A 22,138-nucleotide genomic window follows, 5' to 3' on the forward strand; every position below is an offset into this window, starting at 1 on the left:
GTAAATCTGTTCAGTAGGTCCTGAGAAAATAGCATTTAAATCAATATATATATCTGTAAGCGCGCTCCGTGCGCTTACCGTAAGCTTACCGTACGCGTACGGTGCCGTGCGCGAGCTCAATTCTGATTGGTGGTTACATGACTGTAAACATTCGAATCGGTCGAAATCAGGAAGTGTCGGCCGCCATTTTCTGTCTCTCGCACTGAGAAACTAAGGTGGATAACGTGAAAAGGGGGCAACGAAGAGAGTTCTTCGTCGTCATCTGCATGTCCATTGCATTAGGTATGGATGGACGTCGTAGTCTTGGCTGCGGCCTTGCGGGAGGGGTACGTGTAAACAGGACGGCGCGCGACGGTGAGCGCGTGCTTCACTTCAGACGCTGAGTCACATTGGCCAGTGCAACAGCAAAGGCCTGCACAGCAGAGAAGGGGTACTGGAAGTCCAGAATGTAAGCGTTGCCGTCAATTCGCCCAAACTGCATCACCTGCGCGGAAGAGGTAGGCAAGAGTTAATAAAAAAGTAACTACCTTCAACAAATCTCCACAAACAAGTCTAACACATATACGGTGATCGCTAGTACTTTGTTGCCCACAAATCCAACAATTATGTAGATGTCTGGTATTGTATCATTATGAACACATGTGTACACTTTGCTCTAGTATAAGCATATAACCTGTATATGTTTTTTTCCTTCCATTTGCAAAAATCTTTATAAATCTGTGATAGTTATATTGCTGGTTCAAGTCTTTGCTATCAATATGACACGTTTAATTTATATTTTGATGTCCTATTATGTCCTTTAATCACATTCATTTTCTCCATTTTGCTCCTACAGTCTGATATTTTTCCAAACAATGGCAGGTATGTTAGCCCCACGTCTTTTTCATTATACTTTCAGACCTCTGCTAAATTGTTTCTTCTTTCTGAATAATGTATAAAAAAAATTGGCAAACAGATTAAGCTAATGGCAGGCAATGACTTTATGTGGACTTTAACATTTGTCCATAACTAAACTCTGGCAACAGTATAAATTCAGACAGATTTCGAAAACATTCATCCAATGTTCGAAAGAATCATGGAGGAATATCTCCATTATGATCCACAAATGTTTGAAACAGTATGATATACTGCTAATAATTCATATTGAATGATAAAAGTTTACATACATAGAATAAGAAAACCTCCTATTGCTCTTCAACACATTTGTACAAAATATTTTTAAAAAAAACTAAAATCATTTAAAAACTCGAAATCATTGTAAGATTCATAGCGTTTCCTAATTAAAAGTGCAGTCCTAATGAAGTTAAGCACAGCGCTGCAAATAGCAGCAGTAGACAATGACCACAAATAGTTAAAACCCTCCTGATAAGAACAGGGTCGAATTTCCTTTAAGGCGGGCTTGATAAAGCGTCCCCTTGGGTCCTTATAAAGTGTGCAAAACAACATAAAGTGCATTGTGCTCTGATGGGCTAAATTATTACAGGGACAGGGGGTAAGTCTCTCACACTAACCTGCCTGTTTAGGAAAAGCCACAAGAAAGTGCAGTGTGCATAGACGGAATCTAGTCATAAGGCAACATGATTGAACATGAATGGTAAAAGACAAGTAAAATTGCGGTTGACTCAGAGATGAACAATCTGGTATTACATAATCCTGGTTAGACATACTTAAATCAGTGCGAAATGCGTTTTTTTATAACCTGTTTCATGTTCGACTGGATACCATCGGGGTTATCATAATAATTTTCCAAGCCTATTTTATAAAAAAGTATCTTTAACATAACGAAGCCAGGGGAGTGACATTGCGTTATCAAGAGTCATGCAATCTCTGAGGATACTCCTCAAGAATAATAAATCCTCTGAAGTCTAGATTATCCCCCATAAAATCAATGGGCAATATTTATGCTATCTATTACATAATCCAGGCCCACTTCGGAATGACAAAAAAGTGTTGAAGAGCTACTAGGGATCATCAACAGTCTTTTTAAAAATGTGTTCTCTAAAATCTGAATCTGGGAGCTTTTATGATAGCCCCATACTCCTAATAATTAATTTTGTGCAAATTGAATACTACGCATTCCTTTTCAAGAAGCCGAATAAGTAAGCAGAAAACTGCGCTGGAGACTAAGAAAAAGCAGAAAGCAAAATGAAAAACCAGAACTGAATCCTCTCCAAGGCAGGAGTGCAGTAGGGGTGTATATAATTCGAGGAACTGTGATAAAATCAGAAAGCCGGATCGGTTTCAGTATTCTGAAATACATTCTTCCCGTGCTTTACAGAACTTCGGGGACAGCAAAAGGACAGAAAATAGTGGACAGACTGAGTATTGCAGAAAGGACAAGTACATCAACCAGAAAAGCGAGTCAATGGGTGAAGTTGAACTAATCATAAAGAAGGAAGAGAAAGGTTTGGACTCAATTATTTTAAGAAAAAGAAAGTAGTTAATTTAGAGAAAAAGCAGGCCCTGCAAACTGAGGATACTTTTGACTGTACTGATACTTTGGGCAGTACAGCTTCTGGACAGCACAGCAGAAGTGACAATAGTTTGCAAGACTCTCAAGGAGCATCTGGTGAGGACTCCGACTGAGGAATGCATACATTTCGAGACACCATATGGACATGAATCCCTTACAGACAGGGTTTATGATGTAGAGATACAAACCGTGTGTGATATATGTCTCAAAATCATAGCTGTATTTTGGTCTCTTTTGCTGGATGCGTATGAACTCATCCTTACAGAGGATGTTTGGCCTTTGGTTTTAACAAGCAGTGCTGTTTACGGTGAGGAGGTAATAATGCAACCATTTTCATCCTAGGAACCTAACGAATTCAGGGAAAAATATGGGCGTAAATGGGTCCTACAGCTGGCTTCTGCGTAGCATGGAAACCAAGCAAAGTGGGACAAAGAGTCTGTTCCATAAAAGATTCTATTAAGGTGTAAATCCAAGTTCGGACTCAATATCCCATAAAATCAGAAGCTAAGCAAAATATAGAAGCTATTTTAGATTAACTACATTATCAGGGCATAAATGTGCCTCGTCATTCTCCCATGAACACGCCCCTTTTTCCGTTGTTAAAACCTGATAATTCTTGGAATAGTTTTAGATTATAGGAATTTAAATGCACATACACACAATGCTTGCAGCACTGGATTAATGAGGAATCTATTCAGGGAAACATATAAAACCAAATTAGATATGTCGAATGAATTTTTTTAAACTAAAATATATAATATATGGAATCCTGTAATCCCTGTATAAACGCCTATTGCAAATTTCTTTATAATCGGCGACTTGTAACACACCCATGCAACAAATGTCGTCTCAACTGGAAAACTCTTAAAACAGGACAATGAAAACAGTGGTATAAATCACAATAGGGACGGGGAACAAAAGAGGGGAGACCATAACGAGAAAGGTAGGGTGAAAGAAATAAACTATAATTTTTGTAAGTAGTTAAGTCGCACTACAGTACACATAAATATACAATGACCATAACACACAAAGTGGGCACTGGGCGTGCTAGTGAAGTTGGGCAGCAGTGTGACACAGGGGTGCGGAGAACAGCGTGAACGGCAATAATAAGTAAGGATAAGGTGGTCGAAATTACATATATACATATATATATATATACATATTATCTACTGGCGGTCGCCAGTTGATAGTTATAGTTAGGACCGTGTTTCCATAGGAAATCCGCAACATTCTATTTGGAATAACTTTGGCGCCGGTCGACGAATCCCCGCGAAATTTTCAAAACTAATGGGGCGCTACGCTCCGCTCCTACCCTGAAAGTCTCGGGGGGATTCGTCAAGCGGGGGCTGAGAAAAAAGGGGGGTCCCAAAACGCGTTTTCCCCATGCATTTTCCCATAGGACCTTTAGTCCGAGCTACAGCCCGAACGGCTGAACATAATTACTTGAAATTTGGCAGAGAGGTAGTCCTCAGGTCAAGGATGTGCCTTTTGTAGGTCTGGTGTAAATCTGTTCAGTAGGTCCTGAGAAAATAGCATTTAAATCAATATATATATCTGTAAGCGCGCTCCGTGCGCTTACCGTAAGCTTACCGTACGCGTACGGTGCCGTGCGCGAGCTCAATTCTGATTGGTGGTTACATGACTGTAAACATTCGAATCGGTCGAAATCAGGAAGTGTCGGCCGCCATTTTCTGTCTCTCGCACTGAGAAACTAAGGTGGATAACGTGAAAAGGGGGCAACGAAGAGAGTTGCAGACCCCCTAGCGTTCGTCAGGGGGTTCATGAAGGACCAAAAAGTATGAAAAATACATTTAATAATTTAAAAAAAAAATCGCGGGGTGCGGTAAAAAAAAAAAAAAAAAAAAAAAAAAGAAGTCACAATTACATTTATTAAATAAATTAAAGTACCCACAAGGGAGAAAAAAACAAATGTTACTGTGTAAAAAAAGGCGAGGCGGGCACGGCATGGAATGCGCAACGTGGGCGCTCGGTGCGAGAAGCGCACCGAGCGCCCACAGCGCGCGCACCGTGCGCGAAGCGCACCGTGCGCGCAGGGTGTGCGCACAGTGAAAAACCAGAAAAAAAAATTAAAAATAAATACATAACTTAGCATTTAAAAAAACGTACAAATTCACTGAAAAAACCATAGGTTTCACACACGTTATAGTTAGGAATTAGCATTTAAAAAACCTTGCAAATTCACTTAAAAAACCATAGGTTTCACACATGTTATAGTTAGCTGTACATTTCACTCGTAAAAAACCAATGAAATTCCACGTTATAGTTAGATCAGGTAACTATAACTTGCGCGACCGCAATCCACAATGTGTAATTTCAGATGTCATCATTGATGTCATGAGTGATGTCACTGACCATGTCATGAGTGATGTAATATGTGACGTCATCAGCAGTTTATTGTGGGCGCGCAAGTTATAGTTACCTGATCTAACTATAACGTGGAATTTCATTGGTTTTTTACGAGTGAAATGTACAGCTAACTATAACATGTGCGAAACCTATGGTTTTTGAAGTGAATATATATATATATATATATATATATATATATATATATATATATATATATATATATATATATATATATATATATATATATATATTACCTACTGGCGGTCGCCAGTAGGTAGTTATATAGTTAGGACCCCTTTTCCATAGGAAAACCTCAACATTCTATTTTGAATAACTTTGGCGCCGGTCGATGAATCCTCGCGAATTTCTCAAAATAGGTGGGGCGCTACGCTCCGCTCCTACCCTGAAAGTCTCGGGGGGATTCGTCAAGCGGGGGCTGAGATAAAAGGGGGGTCCCAAAACGCGTTTTTCCCATGCATTTTTCCATAGGACCTTTAGAACGAGCTACAGCCCGAACGGCTGAACAGAATTACTAGAAATTTGGCAGAGAGGTAGTCCCTAGGTCAAGGAAGTGCCTTTTGTAGGTTTGGTGTAAATCTGTTCAGTAGATTCTGAGAAAATAGCCTTTAAATCAATATATATATCTGAGCCCGCTTACGGTACGCTTACCGTACGCTTACCGTAAGCGTACGGTGGCGTGCGCGAGCGCGATTCTGATTGGCTCTTAGATCTTAGTAAACATTCGAATCGGCCGAAACCAGGAAGCGGCGGCCGCCATTTTGTCTCTCGCACCGAGTGTTGTTTATCAAACAAGATGGCCAAAAACATGTTACGGGGCTGTTTTGACAACTCCCTCCCACATAGTCATGTTGAGGGAGTCCCCAAACATCCCCCAAGAGCAAAAACGGTTTTATTTTTTTTTAGGCAATTTCGCCGAGTACGCTTACCGTACGCTTACCGTAAGCGTACCGTAAAAAAAAAAAAAAAAAAAAAAAAAACACTATCCACACTTACCCCACCCCCTGTGCTTTTGGTGGCCGTAGGCCACCAAATGTACAGGGCTTCTTAATAGGTAAAAAAAAAAAAATTTTGGCAACATGAAATTATAAAATCGAAATAAAAAAAACACTATCCACATTGACCCCACCCCCTGTGCTTTTGGTGGCCGAAGGCCACCAAATGTACAGGGCTTATTAAAGTTGATAAAAACCGTGCACGGAACGAACTGCGTTAAGTGGGCGCGCACGCCTCGAATGGCGTAAAGTAACTTAGCATTTAAAAAACCGTACAAATTCACTGAAAAAACCATAGGTTTCACACACGTTATAGTTAGGAATTAGCATTTAAAAAACCTTGCAAATTCACTGAAAAAACCATAGGTTTCACACATGTTATAGTTAGCGGAAATTTTACTGATAAAAAACCAGTGAAATTGCCCCGTTATAGTTAATGCTGGCAACTATAACTCACGCGACCGCAATCTTCTGCTGATGACATATGTGTCTTTATGAAAAAAAAATATTTGTAATATATGTATAGCTAAAAATGTATGGAAGAAGACATGGGCAAATAAGTGTCTAAATACAGTATTAGCATCAGCAGAGGATTGCGGTCGCGTGAGTTATAGTTGCCAGCACTAACTATAACGGGGCAATTTCACTGGTTTTTTATCAGTAAAATTTCCGCTAACTATAACATGTGTGAAACCTATGGTTTTTTCAGTGAATATATATATATATATATATATATATATCTCAGCAACTCGAGATATTCACCCGCTTACGCGCGGAAATCACCAACGTAGACCAACTTTACGAAAATTTCAACACCGGTTCTCTTGCTAATTTCTTAAAATTTTCTTTTTTAATATTTATTGGACACACGGGTTTAATCATTTTTTATTACAAAGGTCCTATGCTAAACAATCAGTCAACAAACGGAAAACACAAAGGCTTTTGGCATTTAGGCCATTATTTTAACCTTTGAAGTGACAGGTTGGGTATATAAATATTTAAACATTACATCACCAACAGTCATGACAATCAGGTCCTGTTATAATGAGTGGCTTTTAGCGATTAAATAAGCAATTCCTGATGTCTTTCTTTTAAATTATACATTTGTAATTTCATAGTATGTTTTCTATGTTGATGGTATTGATTGTATCATGTGACCTTGCACTATCACTTTAAAAATGAATGTCTCCCGTGTCAGCGCTGTCATGTGATCAAGGCAGAGAAGCTGCCGAAACGCGTCATGGTGGAGAGTGGCTTGTGAATAAAATCTATCAAGCACCTATTTGGGTCCTATCTCGCTTTGTTCCAGCGGAGTGGTATGGAGTCATAGAGCGAGCAGTCTATGATATTTTCGCCGGCTTTGACTTTCCCTGGTGTTCGGGACCCCCTCCCTTTGAGTTGGCTCCGTGGACGGCAAAGTTAGAAGCTTCCGGGTCAGCTGACCATCCCCGAGGCCTCGAGGAGGACGGTAACCCGGAAGCAACTGCAGTGAGTCCGGTAGCGGAAACACGGAGCCCCCTGTGGAACAACAAGCGGTTTGAATTCTACCTGATACGAGCGGAACAACGCCGAACCGGAGGTCTCGAGTGGATCGCAATCCAGCGAGGAGGCGACGGCGTTTTGAGCTGCAAACGAAGCAGGTACGGAACCGCGTTGTGATTGAGCACAGGTGGGGAGGCGTGCACCCGGGGAACTGGCTCCTGACAAAAATCCTAAGAGGGCAGGTTCCATTACGGGTCACATCATAGGATTACTCTTTACAAGCGCACTATGTCCACCGCAGCGCTACGCAGCAGAGAATCGGCTGCAGAAGGGATGTTTTCAGACACACCCTCTACATCACAGTCCCAAATAATCAGAGGGACAAATAAGGAAACAATCCATGAACAAGGATTAAAAGAAAAATATCGCATACTGGAGAAGCTTATGCGACAAGAACAATCTAAATGGTGGGAATCAAAATCCCTGCAGGGATATCTGGATGTGGGCAGAATACCGAGGGGGTTGCGCATCATGATAGCCCCTAGCTACGATACACCAAACCCCTTAATGATGGCCGAGTGGGCGGAAATAAATCTGGAATCATCAAGGAAATTGGTCCAAGTACTGGTAAAATATGCCATCATAGACCGTGAGGCATTACAACTCAAAATAGACGCCCTGGAATCAGAAATAAAAGGATTAGGGGATCCTCAACAAATAAAATTACACGAGGAAATGATCATTAGGTTGGCCAAAGAGGAAGATAAAATTAAACAACGCAAAGCGTTCAAGTTCCAAAGGGACAAGGATGACTATGCGAGTGGACAGATCTTCACTTTTTCACGTAAATTTGATGTATACAGATCAAAGGCGGCAGGCGAACATGGACAACTGCATAAAACCGCCCCAGCACCTAATATCCAAGATGATACAACTTCAGATCTAAGCTCAGCTGTGGAGAGCGAATCAGAAGCTGAAGGAAGACCCAACCGAACACATGCAAATGCCATCAAACCCACCTTGGGGGAAGAACTAGACTACATGAGAAGAAGTAGACGGGAAACATTGAGGCCGCGTAATCAACCGGCAAAAAACGACGAACAACGTCTAGAAGACAAAGGAGAAAAGCAAGGAAACGCAATTTACAACAAGCATTCGAACAGGGGGAGAGGACGACGGGGAGGATGGAGAAACAGACAGTAAATAATCCTCCTTCAACGACATCGACGGCCAAAACAATAATCAATTTGGCTAATATCGATCTGACCCAAGCCGAAAAACAGTTACTGTCATTGGGATTATCATACTGTCCTCAGTCTGACTTTGATTATCCAACAACTCGTGTAGATGTCTACAAATTTATCCGTAAGCTAAAACTTAAAAAGTTCCATGAATTAAAATCACGGTCTAGAGTTGAAAGTACGGATATGATGACAAACACAAGTGACACCTGTGAACTACTAGTGGCGGACTTAGAGGCCCTGAGAAACCTACAAGAATTGGCGAATGAATCTGACTCATCTACAAACAGATCAAGTCAAAGCCTGCTTTTCGAACCAGGTACCAAAGATCAATTGTTGGAAATCAATGTGAACACGAAACCGATTACTCCTTTCAAGGTGAAGTCTAAATTTATGCCCATCATGCCACGTGATTCCATCGATGTCTTCAATGAACAGGTCGTGGCACAAATTAAGAAACTTAACATCAAAATCAACAAACAAAAAAGGAAAGTAACTAATCATGAAAGACAATATAACCAATTGATGAAAAAATTAAACAAAGAAAACAAAACAGTCATCAGAAACTCCGACAAGGGGGGGAACATTGTACTATGGCCAATGAATGATTATATGGAAGAAGCCTACTTGCAACTGAATGATGTGCAATGCTACCGTAGAAGTACTGTACTAAGGTATAAAGCCATGATAAATCAATTCCATTCTAAGTTATTGGCCTGGAAGAGTGTGGGGCTTTTGAGTATGGAAGAGTTTAAATACTTAAAAACAGAACACCCAGAAACTCCATCTATGTACTTTATTCCTAAAGTTCATAAAAATATTCACAAGCCCCCCGGGAGACCAATAATCGCTGCCATCAATGGACCATTAGAGCACATGTCACGCTATATTGATTTTTTCCTTCAGGAACATGTGAAAGAATTGAAATCATTTGTGCAGGACACTGGGGATTTCATCAGGAAAATTGACAAGATCAGATGGCAAGAAGGATATTTTCTCCTAGCCTTGGATGTATCCTCACTATACACGTGCATCAAGAACCAGGATGGTCTAAGGGCAGTTGACTATTTTTTGGCAAATAGACCATTATACTATGCACAGCATAACAAGTTGATAATGGACATGTTGGGTTTCTGTTTAGAGAACAATTACTTTATGTTCAAACATCAAATGTTCCAGCAAATTCAAGGCGTTGCTATGGGGGCCAGTTTTTCCCCCAGCTACGCTTGTCTTTTCATGGGCTGGTGGGAGGAGCTGGTCCTCATGAAAACGTATGAAGAGACATACAAAGACAACATCGTATGCTGGTTACGCTATATAGATGACCTATTCATTATATGGCAGGGAACCCAGGATAAAGCCATTGAATTTGTCAAATCGTTAAATATTAATGATGTAAATTTACAGTTCACTTCCAACATAAGCAACACCAGTATAACCTTCCTAGATGTTCAGGTCAACATAGTGAACAATTGCATGAACACTTCACTGCATCGTAAGGAAACGGCAGGCAACACTCTTTTACATGCTTCGAGTGCACATCCTCCACACTTGATATATAGCATTCCGTATGGGGAAATGCTTCGAATTCGCAGAATATGTAGTGAGGATGGGGACTGTAACATTAAACAGCAAGAATGCAGACAGCGATTCCTTGACAGGGGTTATACAAATGCATCCATCCAGAGTGCGATTGACAAATCAAAAAGGCTCGCTAGACATGAGCTTATAAATAATGTAACAAAGAGAAAGGATAAGGGAGAAACTCTAGTTGAGCCCACTAGACTTATCCTTACATATTCCAAACAGGAACAACAGATAAGAACTATAATAAGAAGGAATTGGCCAATAGTTCATGATGACCCTATAATTGGTACATTTTTGCCTAAACAACCTGCCATTACATACAGAAGAGCAGCCACAATGGCAAAAGCTCTAGTAAGGAAAAACCCTGAGGAAAGTAAGAAAGTGGGTTGGCTGGTGGCTAGGAAAGGTTTTTTCAAATGCTCTGTCTGTAAAGCTTGTAACTATGCTTCAAATAGAACCACTTACCAGACAGCGTTCAATGGTACGACCCGAGATATCAAACATCACTTGACCTGTCGCACTGACTTTGCTATATATGTGTTACAGTGCTCGTGTAACTTATTGTATATAGGTAGCACCAAGCTACAAGTACACAAGCGCATATTACAGCACATTAGAGCCATTACCAACAGCGACCCAACCTACCCTGTAGCAAGGCATTTCAAGACACAACATGACAATAATTTAAAACATCTTCAGTATTATGTCATTGATACGATACCTCCACTAGACAGAGGGGGTGATCGGGAACAAAAACTTAGGCGCCTTGAAACACGCTACATTTTAGAGCTAGACACCAAGAATCCAGGAGGTCTTAATACTAGCGAGGATCTGTATACATACCTTGACTAGACATATTTTTATCAGCTGTATTAATGGCATTAGGTTCCTTTCCTTTATTTCCTAATTATTGCCAGGGATGAATAGAATTCAGTGGGATGATGGTGTGATATGCTAGGATTGGATATTTATGTGGAAGAATATTTTAAGATTGTATATACCAACATCCAAGTACAAAAATTCTTCTTTTAACATATTTTATATTACATGCTTGTCACACCTCACTATCACTTTTTGAACCGTAACTCTTCTTTCATCATAAATTGTTCAATTGTCTTATGATTTGAGATCTTTTAATTAATTTATCTTTGCACAGACAATAATGATATGTTACAATGTTGGTAATTTACCCACTTTTTTAGGGGAGGTTTTTATAGATCTTATATGTGGATGTTTTAAGAATTTATTTATATTTATATTTATGTATTTATGTATTTAAAACATTTTATACCATTAATTATAAAGGTCTATTAGAGCTAGGAATGTCTAGTCATTATCTAAGCCCCTACAACATATAATTGTCAGTCCATGAGGCAAAAGTTAATATTCTAATTGAGCATATGGCATATAGGTGATTTCAGTCGGCGATATATATTTCTTTAGAACTTATAGCTCAGACATTTTGTCTGTGACACTAGATAGCATCCTTGCAGTTATTACATTCGCACATACTGGGAGGTTATATATTATTAACCAATCCACTGCGCACACTATTTTATTACCTTTTAAGCACTTGCACTTTACGAAAATTTCAACACCGGTTCTCTTGCTAATTTCTTAAAATTTTCTTTTTTAATATTTATTGGACACACGGGTTTAATCATTTTTTATTACAAAGGTCCTATGCTAAACAATCAGTCAACAAACGGAAAACACAAAGGCTTTTGGCATTTAGGCCATTATTTTAACCTTTGAAGTGACAGGTTGGGTATATAAATATTTAAACATTACATCACCAACAGTCATGACAATCAGGTCCTGTTATAATGAGTGGCTTTTAGCGATTAAATAAGCAATTCCTGATGTCTTTCTTTTAAATTATACATTTGTAATTTCATAGTATGTTTTCTATGTTGATGGTATTGATTGTATCATGTGACCTTGCACTATCACTTTAAAAATGAATGTCTCCCGTGTCAGCGCTGTCATGTGATCAAGGCAGAGAAGCTGCCGAAACGCGTCATGGTGGAGAGTGGCTTGTGAATAAAATCTATCAAGCACCTATTTGGGTCCTATCTCGCTTTGTTCCAGCGGAGTGGTATGGAGTCATAGAGCGAGCAGTCTATGATATATATATATATATATATATATATATATATATATATATATATATATATATATATATATATATATTACCTACTGGCGGTCGCCAGTAGGTAGTTATATAGTTAGGACCCCTTTTCCATAGGAAAACCTCAACATTCTATTTTGAATAACTTTGGCGCCGGTCGATGAATCCTCGCGAATTTCTCAAAATAGGTGGGGCGCTACGCTCCGCTCCTACCCTGAAAGTCTCGGGGGGATTCGTCAAGCGGGGGCTGAGATAAAAGGGGGGTCCCAAAACGCGTTTTTCCCATGCATTTTTCCATAGGACCTTTAGAACGAGCTACAGCCCGAACGGCTGAACAGAATTACTAGAAATTTGGCAGAGAGGTAGTCCCTAGGTCAAGGAAGTGCCTTTTGTAGGTTTGGTGTAAATCTGTTCAGTAGATTCTGAGAAAATAGCCTTTAAATCAATATATATATCTGAGCCCGCTTACGGTACGCTTACCGTACGCTTACCGTAAGCGTACGGTGGCGTGCGCGAGCGCGATTCTGATTGGCTCTTAGATCTTAGTAAACATTCGAATCGGCCGAAACCAGGAAGCGGCGGCCGCCATTTTGTCTCTCGCACCGAGTGTTGTTTATCAAACAAGATGGCCAAAAACATGTTACGGGGCTGTTTTGACAACTCCCTCCCACATAGTCATGTTGAGGGAGTCCCCAAACATCCCCCAAGAGCAAAAACGGTTTTATTTTTTTTTAGGCAATTTCGCCGAGTACGCTTACCGTACGCTTACCGTAAGCGTACCGTAAAAAAAAAAAAAAAAAAAAAAAAAACACTATCCACACTTACCCCACCCCCTGTGCTTTTGGTGGCCGTAGGCCACCAAATGTACAGGGCTTCTTAATAGGTAAAAAAAAAAAAATTTTGGCAACATGAAATTATAAAATCGAAATAAAAAAAACACTATCCACATTGACCCCACCCCCTGTGCTTTTGGTGGCCGAAGGCCACCAAATGTACAGGGCTTATTAAAGTTGATAAAAACCGTGCACGGAACGAACTGCGTTAAGTGGGCGCGCACGCCTCGAATGGCGTAAAGTAACTTAGCATTTAAAAAACCGTACAAATTCACTGAAAAAACCATAGGTTTCACACACGTTATAGTTAGGAATTAGCATTTAAAAAACCTTGCAAATTCACTGAAAAAACCATAGGTTTCACACATGTTATAGTTAGCGGAAATTTTACTGATAAAAAACCAGTGAAATTGCCCCGTTATAGTTAATGCTGGCAACTATAACTCACGCGACCGCAATCTTCTGCTGATGACATATGTGTCTTTATGAAAAAAAAATATTTGTAATATATGTATAGCTAAAAATGTATGGAAGAAGACATGGGCAAATAAGTGTCTAAATACAGTATTAGCATCAGCAGAGGATTGCGGTCGCGTGAGTTATAGTTGCCAGCACTAACTATAACGGGGCAATTTCACTGGTTTTTTATCAGTAAAATTTCCGCTAACTATAACATGTGTGAAACCTATGGTTTTTTCAGTGAATATATATATATATATATATATATATATCTCAGCAACTCGAGATATTCACCCGCTTACGCGCGGAAATCACCAACGTAGACCAACTGTATTCAGCATTATTTTATTTCTCTATGTCAAGACGCGTTTCGGGCGTCCAAGCGGCCTTGATCACCTGATCGTACGTCAAGAGTTTACTCAAATTTAAAGTGCAAGTGCAGCATATAAATTGATAAACATGGAAAACATACTGGTATTTGTACAAATACATTTCAACATTATTTATCCATTTTAAGAATATATTTTCCAATGTGTATTACAAATCTAAGAAATAAAAGCATAAATTCCCTAATTTCCTCATACAAGTATTCTTGTGTATGTTGATCAGTCTATAGTGGAAAAATATATTGCATTTTATCCAAACTTTTCTCATGAATCAATTTGTTGCACAATATACATCACATAATATTAAGTGCTCACCAAAATGATAAAAAATAGATTTTTTTTTTTTTAAAGTGCTATAGTGCTACAATACCATAAGTTTAAAGTGACTGAGGCCTAAACGCTAAAATCAAAAAAGTGACAAGTGCATTTCAAAATAGCATAAATCCATTGAACATGTGTTAAAAGAGCTACAAATTCAAAAATAAGAGATGCTGTTCGTTCTATAAGACAAGAAAATATGAAACAGAGTGTATAAAATTGATGAGGGTAAAAAGTACTAAATCCTGGTGTTAGACCTGTCAGCCCTTTGGCAGTTCCCTCCTCATTTTATTATTTTTTTTATGTCCCTTTTCACCTTCTCATTTTTTTGTCTACTAAACTTTTTGGGTGTAGACGTAGAGGCTCTGGGCGCCCCATTCTCACTAATTGAGGGTGAGGCGCAAGGTGTCTCACTAAAATGGAAGAGGGGATTTAGTGTTGTCACAAAATGGTGGATTAAACTGTCACCCTAGGACCTGGGCCATAGACTATCATGAGGGGTTCCGGAACCTTCTGGACCACTCTGGTCAGTCAAGGCCCAGGTTATAAATAGGGGTGAGGTAGGTCGGCCATTTTAGGTTGATAGGTGGGCTGTGAGGTAGACAGGAGTAAGGCATCTGAGTGGGGAGGTGGCTGCGCTAGAGAGGGAAATTGATAGTTCTGAGGTTCTGCGATCCTTCCCTCCTCAGCCGATACCACCCTCGACCTTTTGACCTGTCCCTGTCCCCGGCCACTGTCTGAGGTCACCTTTACCCAGGACGCTCCTACTTAATCAGGACCTCTGAAGAGAGTCAGGGAAGCGAGACCCCCTCCTGGACTATCACTCCTACATCCTGGTAGACCCCTGGGATACTGGACTCCAGAACTATCGACTGATCATCCTCCTGACAGAGAGGAAGGAGACTTGGCTGTAGTCCCCAGGAGTTGGCTTATCAATGTGACCGCCTGGGTGTGCAGATCGCCTGTTTAACTTTAACCCCCCCCCCCGTCTGGAACCTTAGTTGGGAACACTCACTGCCGCGGACCCGGATCTAGAAGCGTCCCTGAAGTCTCTTGGGACCTTGTGGGGAGATCTGGGGCTCTAGTGTGCCAGTTGCCGGTCAGCGACGCAGCCGGGGGTGTGAGGAGGCTGCGCTGAGGAAACGGGGGCTGTGTCAAGCTCTGAAGCGGCCTGACTAGTGTCACGTGACGGGGGTGGATTTTGGAGCGCCGCCCCCGCCGCTCCTGGGTGAGTGAGGAAGCCGCGCCCCCCGAGAGCCGCGCTGCTCCTGGCGGCGCCGGGTGCGCCTCTAGTCGAAGCGGAGGCTCGAAGTACTGGTGTCGGGGGTGAGAGGACAACGAAGAGCTGAGGATGACCTCCCCCCGGCGCTGAACTCCTCCAGAGACCGTTACTGAGGTGAGGCCGACGGACTGGGAGGGGAAGCGCTGTGGAGCGGGGCCTCAACTCACTTGGGAGCCTGCAAGTCGCAAAGATCCCGGGGAGGCGGGCGGAAGAAAAAGGTCCCTGGTTTCGCCCTCCCCGAGGAGAACCCCCTTGAATGTCAAGTTTCAGTAGAAATTAGCCAGAAACTCGGCCCCTGCCTCCGTGAAGCACCCCGTGAGGAGGAAGCCAGGCATAGTGTAAGCTGGGCCTCCTGGGGGTAAACTTTCAACAAGAGGACAAGAACTGACAGCCTGCATAAGACTATCCCTGGTACATCAGAGTATAGAGCGTAGTGCATCCAACTGTTTCCGAGCGCATTGTGGAATGTGAGAATAGCGCTGGGGGTGCCCTTATCGTGTATACCCTGGAGGAAACTTGCTAGAGTAACAATCTGGTCCCAAAGACCTTGTAGGATCTTGAAATAGCTGTAATGTACTCATCTGCCTTGAAGATTGTACAGAATATATAACCATTTGATTGCCAGTGGGATGTACATGATAAACGTGGTACTGTAATTGGGGCTGGAATTTAAGGCGCTGGGTTACATTATCCTGTGTTGGTGAATTATCTGCCAATCTGATGTTGACTAGTATTACCATTTAGAACATAATGCAATGTTGTGAAACTGGAATGTAGAGGATAAAAACCAAATTGATTCATTTGGAAAGGGAAGATAAACTTTTCTACCTTTTTTTTTTCTAAAAAAGTACAGTGTAGTGTCCTTTCTTTTGGGTGGTGCTGCGCAAGATTGTGAGCTGAGTAGGATGCAAGCATGAAAGGCCAAGTGGAGATGTTAGCCTGTTGACCTGGGCCAAGCTACCCCTAGGACATAGGTCCAACACCTGGTCAATAGCCCAGTGACATGTCTAAAACAATCAATAAAAAGACACATAGATAAAAACTACCCATGAAATTCTTAAAACTAATCATAAATGACAATATCAAGGGATTTTAGCCCATATGGTAGATAATTTTAGCTTGTTCCCATCTCCTCATTCTTCTTAATTTACTTATCTCAACAGGTTTCCAATGACAGGGTATTCTATTTTTGCTTATATAGTAAAGGGTTTGGCCACACTACAGGGGATCAGACGTTTTACATTTGAGTGCCATGTATACACTTGTCTGGGGATACAACCCCATTCACTCGCTATTTTACTCATAAAACGGTATGTAAATCCTCCATTGCGTTCAAACCTCTCGGCCACTTGCAATTGAACTCTAATATATAGTTAGTCTCTAACCGTCGTAGAGAAGCTTCCCTATCCCCTCCTCTCTTTGTTATGGGGATTGATTCAATAGCAAAATAATGGAGGAATCGGGGGTCACTGTTGTGTGTGGTTTCGAAGTGTCTTGCCACGGGGTAATTCTGATCTTTGTTAGTAATTGCCCTTAAATGCTGTAGGATGCGCTTATGTACTGCCAATTTGGTACTCCTTACATATTTTAAATGACAGTCACATTCCAAGACGTACACACAGTATTCCGTTTTGCATGTCAAATGTTGTTATCAGAGAAAAATGTCCTGTAGGTTTTAGTATTGGTTCCAAATTGGCATGCCCTACAGCTGGAGCATTTGTAAAATCCCTTTCTAGTCGGTAGCCAACTCTCCTTTTTAAAGTTCTCCTGACTGTTTTTGGCCAACACATTCCCCATACTTATAGATTTACGAAAAGATATGGCAGGGTTTGGGGGCATCAAGTCACCTATCACTGGGTCATCTTGGACGAAATGCCAGTTACGCCTGACAATGTTTCTCAACTCCTTTTCTTGTTTTGAGTAGGTTAAAATTAGACGAACTGGCTCCAACTTTTCATTTCCTATCTCTATTTTATATTGAAGGAGTTCTTCCCTTGGCTTAAGCTGTGATTTGGTCATAGCGGCTTTAACTACTCTGGGACTATACCCTCTATCTAGAAACCTTGCCTGGCTTTCCATTTGTTTTGCTTTCATGTCCGATGGATCACTACATATGCGTCTGATACGGAGCATCTCCCCATATGGTATACTGTTTATCAAATGTTTGGGGTGTGCACTCGTGACATGTAGTAGTGTATTGCCCGCCGTAGGTTTTCTAAAAAGGGTAGTTGTTAACATATTGTTGTGTACTAAAACCTGTACATCTAAAAATGTCACTGAGCATTTGCTGATGTTAAAAGTAAAATTAAGATTAAGATCATTGTGGTTAATATCCTCTACAAATTGTAAAACACTCTCCTCAGTTCCTCGCCAAACAATAAATAAATCATCGATAAAGCGCATCCAGGAAACTATATTACATTTACGGGTTTGTTCATATTTACGCTTGAGGACCAGCTCCTCCCACCAGCCCATAAACAAACAGGCATAGCTGGGGGAGAAGCTGGCCCCCATAGCCACGCCTTGCACCTGTTGATAAAATTGGCCATTAAAAAGGAAGTAATTATTTTCTAAACAGAAAGATAACATGTTTAACAACATTCGTGTATGTTCTGTATGTTCCATAGGTCTCCTGCTCAAAAAATATTCAACTGCTCTTAAACCATCCATATGCCTAATGCATGTATAAAGAGAAGTTACGTCCAATGTTACTAGTATAGATCTGTGTTCCAAGTTAGATCCTTAATTTTGTTAAGAAAGTCACTGGTATCTTGTATATAGTAATCTAGCTTCTTCATGTGATTCTGTAAAAAATAGTCTATATATTTGAAAAGGTTTTCTAACGGCCCATTACACGCTGCAATAATTGGTCTTCCAGGTGGAGTAGTTATGCTTTTATGGACCTTAGGTATAAAATAAATATAAGGTACCAGTGGATGTTCTTTTTTTATAGACCTATATTCATCCCAACTCAAGAGTCCCAAACCTTTCCAAGCTAACAGACTTTGGAATAGCGTATCTTGCATTGCTTTGCATTTCAATGGAGTACTTTTTCTGTAACATTGGACGTCATTTAGTTGACTATATGCTTCCTTAAGATAATCCGATACTGGCCACAAGACAATATTTCCACCTTTATCCGAGTTTCTTATTATCAAGTCCCCTTTCTGCAGTTTCTCCATCAACTGTTGGTATTTTCTTTCCTCGTTTGAATATTTTTTCTTTTGTCTATTGTTGGTGAGGGTCAGTTTTTTAATTTGCGCCACAACATGTTCACTGAAAGCATCCAAGCCATCACTTGATGAGATAGGGATAAATTTGGATTTCGGTTTGAAATGGGTTTCTGATTTCTTTTGGCCCATAAATGCTGCTGCTTCCTGCATATTATTGTTATCCCCCGAAGCTAATTGGCACATATCCTGCAAGAGGCCCAAATCTGAGATCTTCAAGCCTGGAGCCTCAATTTCATTTGTCGGATTTATTCCGTGCTCTATAGTTGTTCTTTGTAAATGGTATTTTTTAAGCTTGAGTTTGTGGATAAATTGATACACATCAGCTCTTGTTTTGGTATATTGGAAATTTGATTCAGGGCAGAAACTTAGTCCCAAACATAGTAGTTGTCTTTCCGCTTCCGACAGCTCAATTGTACTGAGATTGATGATGGATTTGATTTTCCCATCTTCTGATACACTGCCGGTGCTTGATACTTCTTTTTCCTTGACTTCTAATACCTGCGACCTCTGCCCCGACCCCGCTTCTTTTGTTCTACATCGTTTACGGGCCTGGCGTCTCCCCCTTCTCCTCTGGCATCTTGTTTTGCCTTTGCTCCTTGCGGGCGTGGTCTCAATGTATCCCTCCTGCTTTGTTTCAGAACGTCCAATTCTTCCCCCAATGTCAATTTTACTCCAGTTGTTCTATTGGCACTCTCACTGTCTGATTCACTTTCAGGTGCCGAACTGGAGAGTGAAGACAATTCCACTTGCTGTTGTTGTACCCCTTTATTTCCTTGGATGCGTTTTTTTGCTGTGGCCACCCTAAGTGAATCATAGCGGCGCGCAAAGGTAAATATCTGACCATGTAGGTTATCGTCTCGATCTCTTTTAAATTTGTAAATTTTACGTGTTTTGATATATATACAGTGTTTATGTACAGAATTTCAGATAAGTAAATTGACCACAACAGCGTTCAAGTTCTAGGCTGGGTAGTCGACTGAATTCAACCTGAATGATTACAGGTCATCATTAGGACAATGGTCATTAGTTTGAGAGTGATGCTCTATAGAAGAAGGAGAGGGAGAATAGGTCAGCAACTGAGTAGCCCAAGGGAAAGGGGACAAAGGATAAGGCAAGTAGAAATTACCTAACAAAGAGAGTCCTTAGTCAGGATATGAGCAATCCGGGAGTAGTCAAAACAATGAGGTGTCAGGGATCCACATTTGTGCTGTAAGGGGAATGCGATAGAGTAAAGGGGACGGCCGGAAAAACGTGTTTGACGCAGGTATTAAGAACGCGCTTGAAACGTGTGTGTGTGTATAATTACCCAATTGAATTTGGTCCTGTAACGTGGTAGTCAGGGTATAGAAATCCAGGGGGAGCCGTGTGTGTGTGTATCTAGTGGCAGCCTGGTTAGTGGGGGTGGCGCCGGATGTGAATGGTAGGGGAGGGAGGAAGGAGTGAAACCAGCGTTAAAAACGGAGCTATATAGCAGATCACGATGTGTAGTAATTACGGGGCTGAGCCGTCACTTACTTGAAGAAGGGTTGTGTGGATGCGATCCAGGGATAGAGTAGCGCAATGGCGGGCTGAGAATTCACGTGCTGCGGCGGAGGAGCGAAACCTCCGGGGTGCAGCCGGGTCGGGACGAGTAATGCGTCCGAGAGCACGGTTGTAAAGGAAAATGGAGATTAATGCCATGAAAGTGGATCATGTGACGCGGGTCACGAGGTGCGGGAGACTAGACTGGGGAAAGGAGAGGATAGTCATGGGCCCCCGGGGGGACCAAGGAGTGCCAATTGAGAAGAGAAGTTCACCGAGCATGAGAAGTTAAAGGCTGCACTTCATACATGAAATAGAATAGAAATAGAATTGTTACATTCAAATTCAATTTGAAATACACTGCAAATAAATTATATAACTGCTGGATGACATATTACATGGGCGAAATAAAACATGGTGCAAGGAGAATAATTGTAGTGACGATACGACTACATCAGTTCAAAGGAGGAAATGTATTGGACGTCAGAACAGTTAATGTGGAAAAACAAGGGAAAAAAAAAAGAATTAGAGACAGGAAATACCTTTTTTAGCTCGGAAAGAATCATTCATTAATCTATGATAATGCTATTACTGATGTAATGTGGAAAAACAAGGGAAAAAGGAAAACATATTTTACAGACAGGAAATACCTTTTTTTTTTTTAGCTTGGGGAAAAATAATTCATTAATCTATGTTGTCCAAACCACAGTGGTGGAGGAGTGCCTGTAAGTTTGCGAATGATCACAAAGTATGAAACATTTAATCACATGATAATGCTATCGCCACGGTAGGAGCGAACCGGGTGGGTGTAACACACCCAGTCACTGATTATAAAGAAAAGACGTCACAACTCAACTACTATAAGTTATTATATTCGACACACAATGCCTGCTGCCAGGGCCAGCTGCAGAGGTGAAAGGCAGCTCAGGTCACGGAGCATACTGCAGCAGCTGTTTAAAGAAAGGAAAAGGGAATGTTGCTTTTCTTTCTTCTGCTCAATTTTAATATCTTACAATGACAAGAAGTGAGAATATGTTTATTTTTTGCACTCCTTACATAGAGGAAAGCTAGAATTTTTCTGCATGTTTCTATATATTCCAAGCTACTGCAGCTTTTTTTTAAACTACTTTTATTAAACAATTACTAATATTTGTTGACAGCAAATATCAAACAGTTTTTTGATGTGTTTGATTTGCACTAGAGGTTATTTTTTTATTCTTCACATTTGCAGACATGCTTTTCTTTCATATGAAAGAGCTACACACCAAGTTTTCAGTGGTTGTGGGAAAGCTGATGGTTTGACCATGTACTATATTGGATAAAGTAACCATGGCATACATGATAAGGATATTGCAAGTCACCTCAGAGTGTCATCATTTTATGAAGGAACTAGACCTTTGGCCTCGTTCCTCTATATGGTTATGGAACTTCTGGGTGACTTGCAATATCCTTATACTGTACACCAGGGGGTGCTTTGTCTCTTATATAGCGCCTGAATCCAGTGTCTAACCACTTGTTCATTCAGCGGTTTTCAGTACAATTATACAAGATTACCCCAGGGTTATAAGAGTAGCCATGGACTCTTTACAGCAAGGATTTTGGAGGTCTTAATAGAGGATCACGAGTCGCTACCATATATTGACAACATATATGTAAAAAACAATGAATTGACTCAACACCTGCCTATGGTCGACAGGATAGTCATACTTTTAGCCCAACAAGGGCACAAAAAGAATTTAAAAAATCTAAAATTGTAGATCTTACTGTGATTTTTCTTGGGGATAAATTATCGCATGAGGGTAAAGAATTGGT

At 40.7% G+C, this 22,138-nt stretch overlaps 1 protein-coding gene across 2 annotated transcripts in view; it reads right to left on the bottom strand.

Annotated features, from left to right (window-relative positions):
- Positions 1–234: 234 nt before the first annotated feature.
- The window catches only part of TULP4 (TUB like protein 4), a 787,154-nt gene continuing 765,250 nt past the window's right edge, over positions 235–22,138 (bottom strand). For both annotated transcript variants that reach the window (XM_085612155.1, XM_085612156.1), the window contains one exon: positions 235–484. In XM_085612155.1, coding sequence (XP_085468281.1) covers positions 368–484 — 117 coding nt within the window. In that variant the 3' untranslated portion in view covers positions 235–367. The remainder of the gene's footprint in view (positions 485–22,138) is intronic.

This window comes from Triturus cristatus, chromosome 6, assembly GCF_964204655.1.
Source record: "Triturus cristatus chromosome 6, aTriCri1.1, whole genome shotgun sequence".
NCBI classification, from domain to species: domain Eukaryota; kingdom Metazoa; phylum Chordata; class Amphibia; order Caudata; family Salamandridae; genus Triturus; species Triturus cristatus.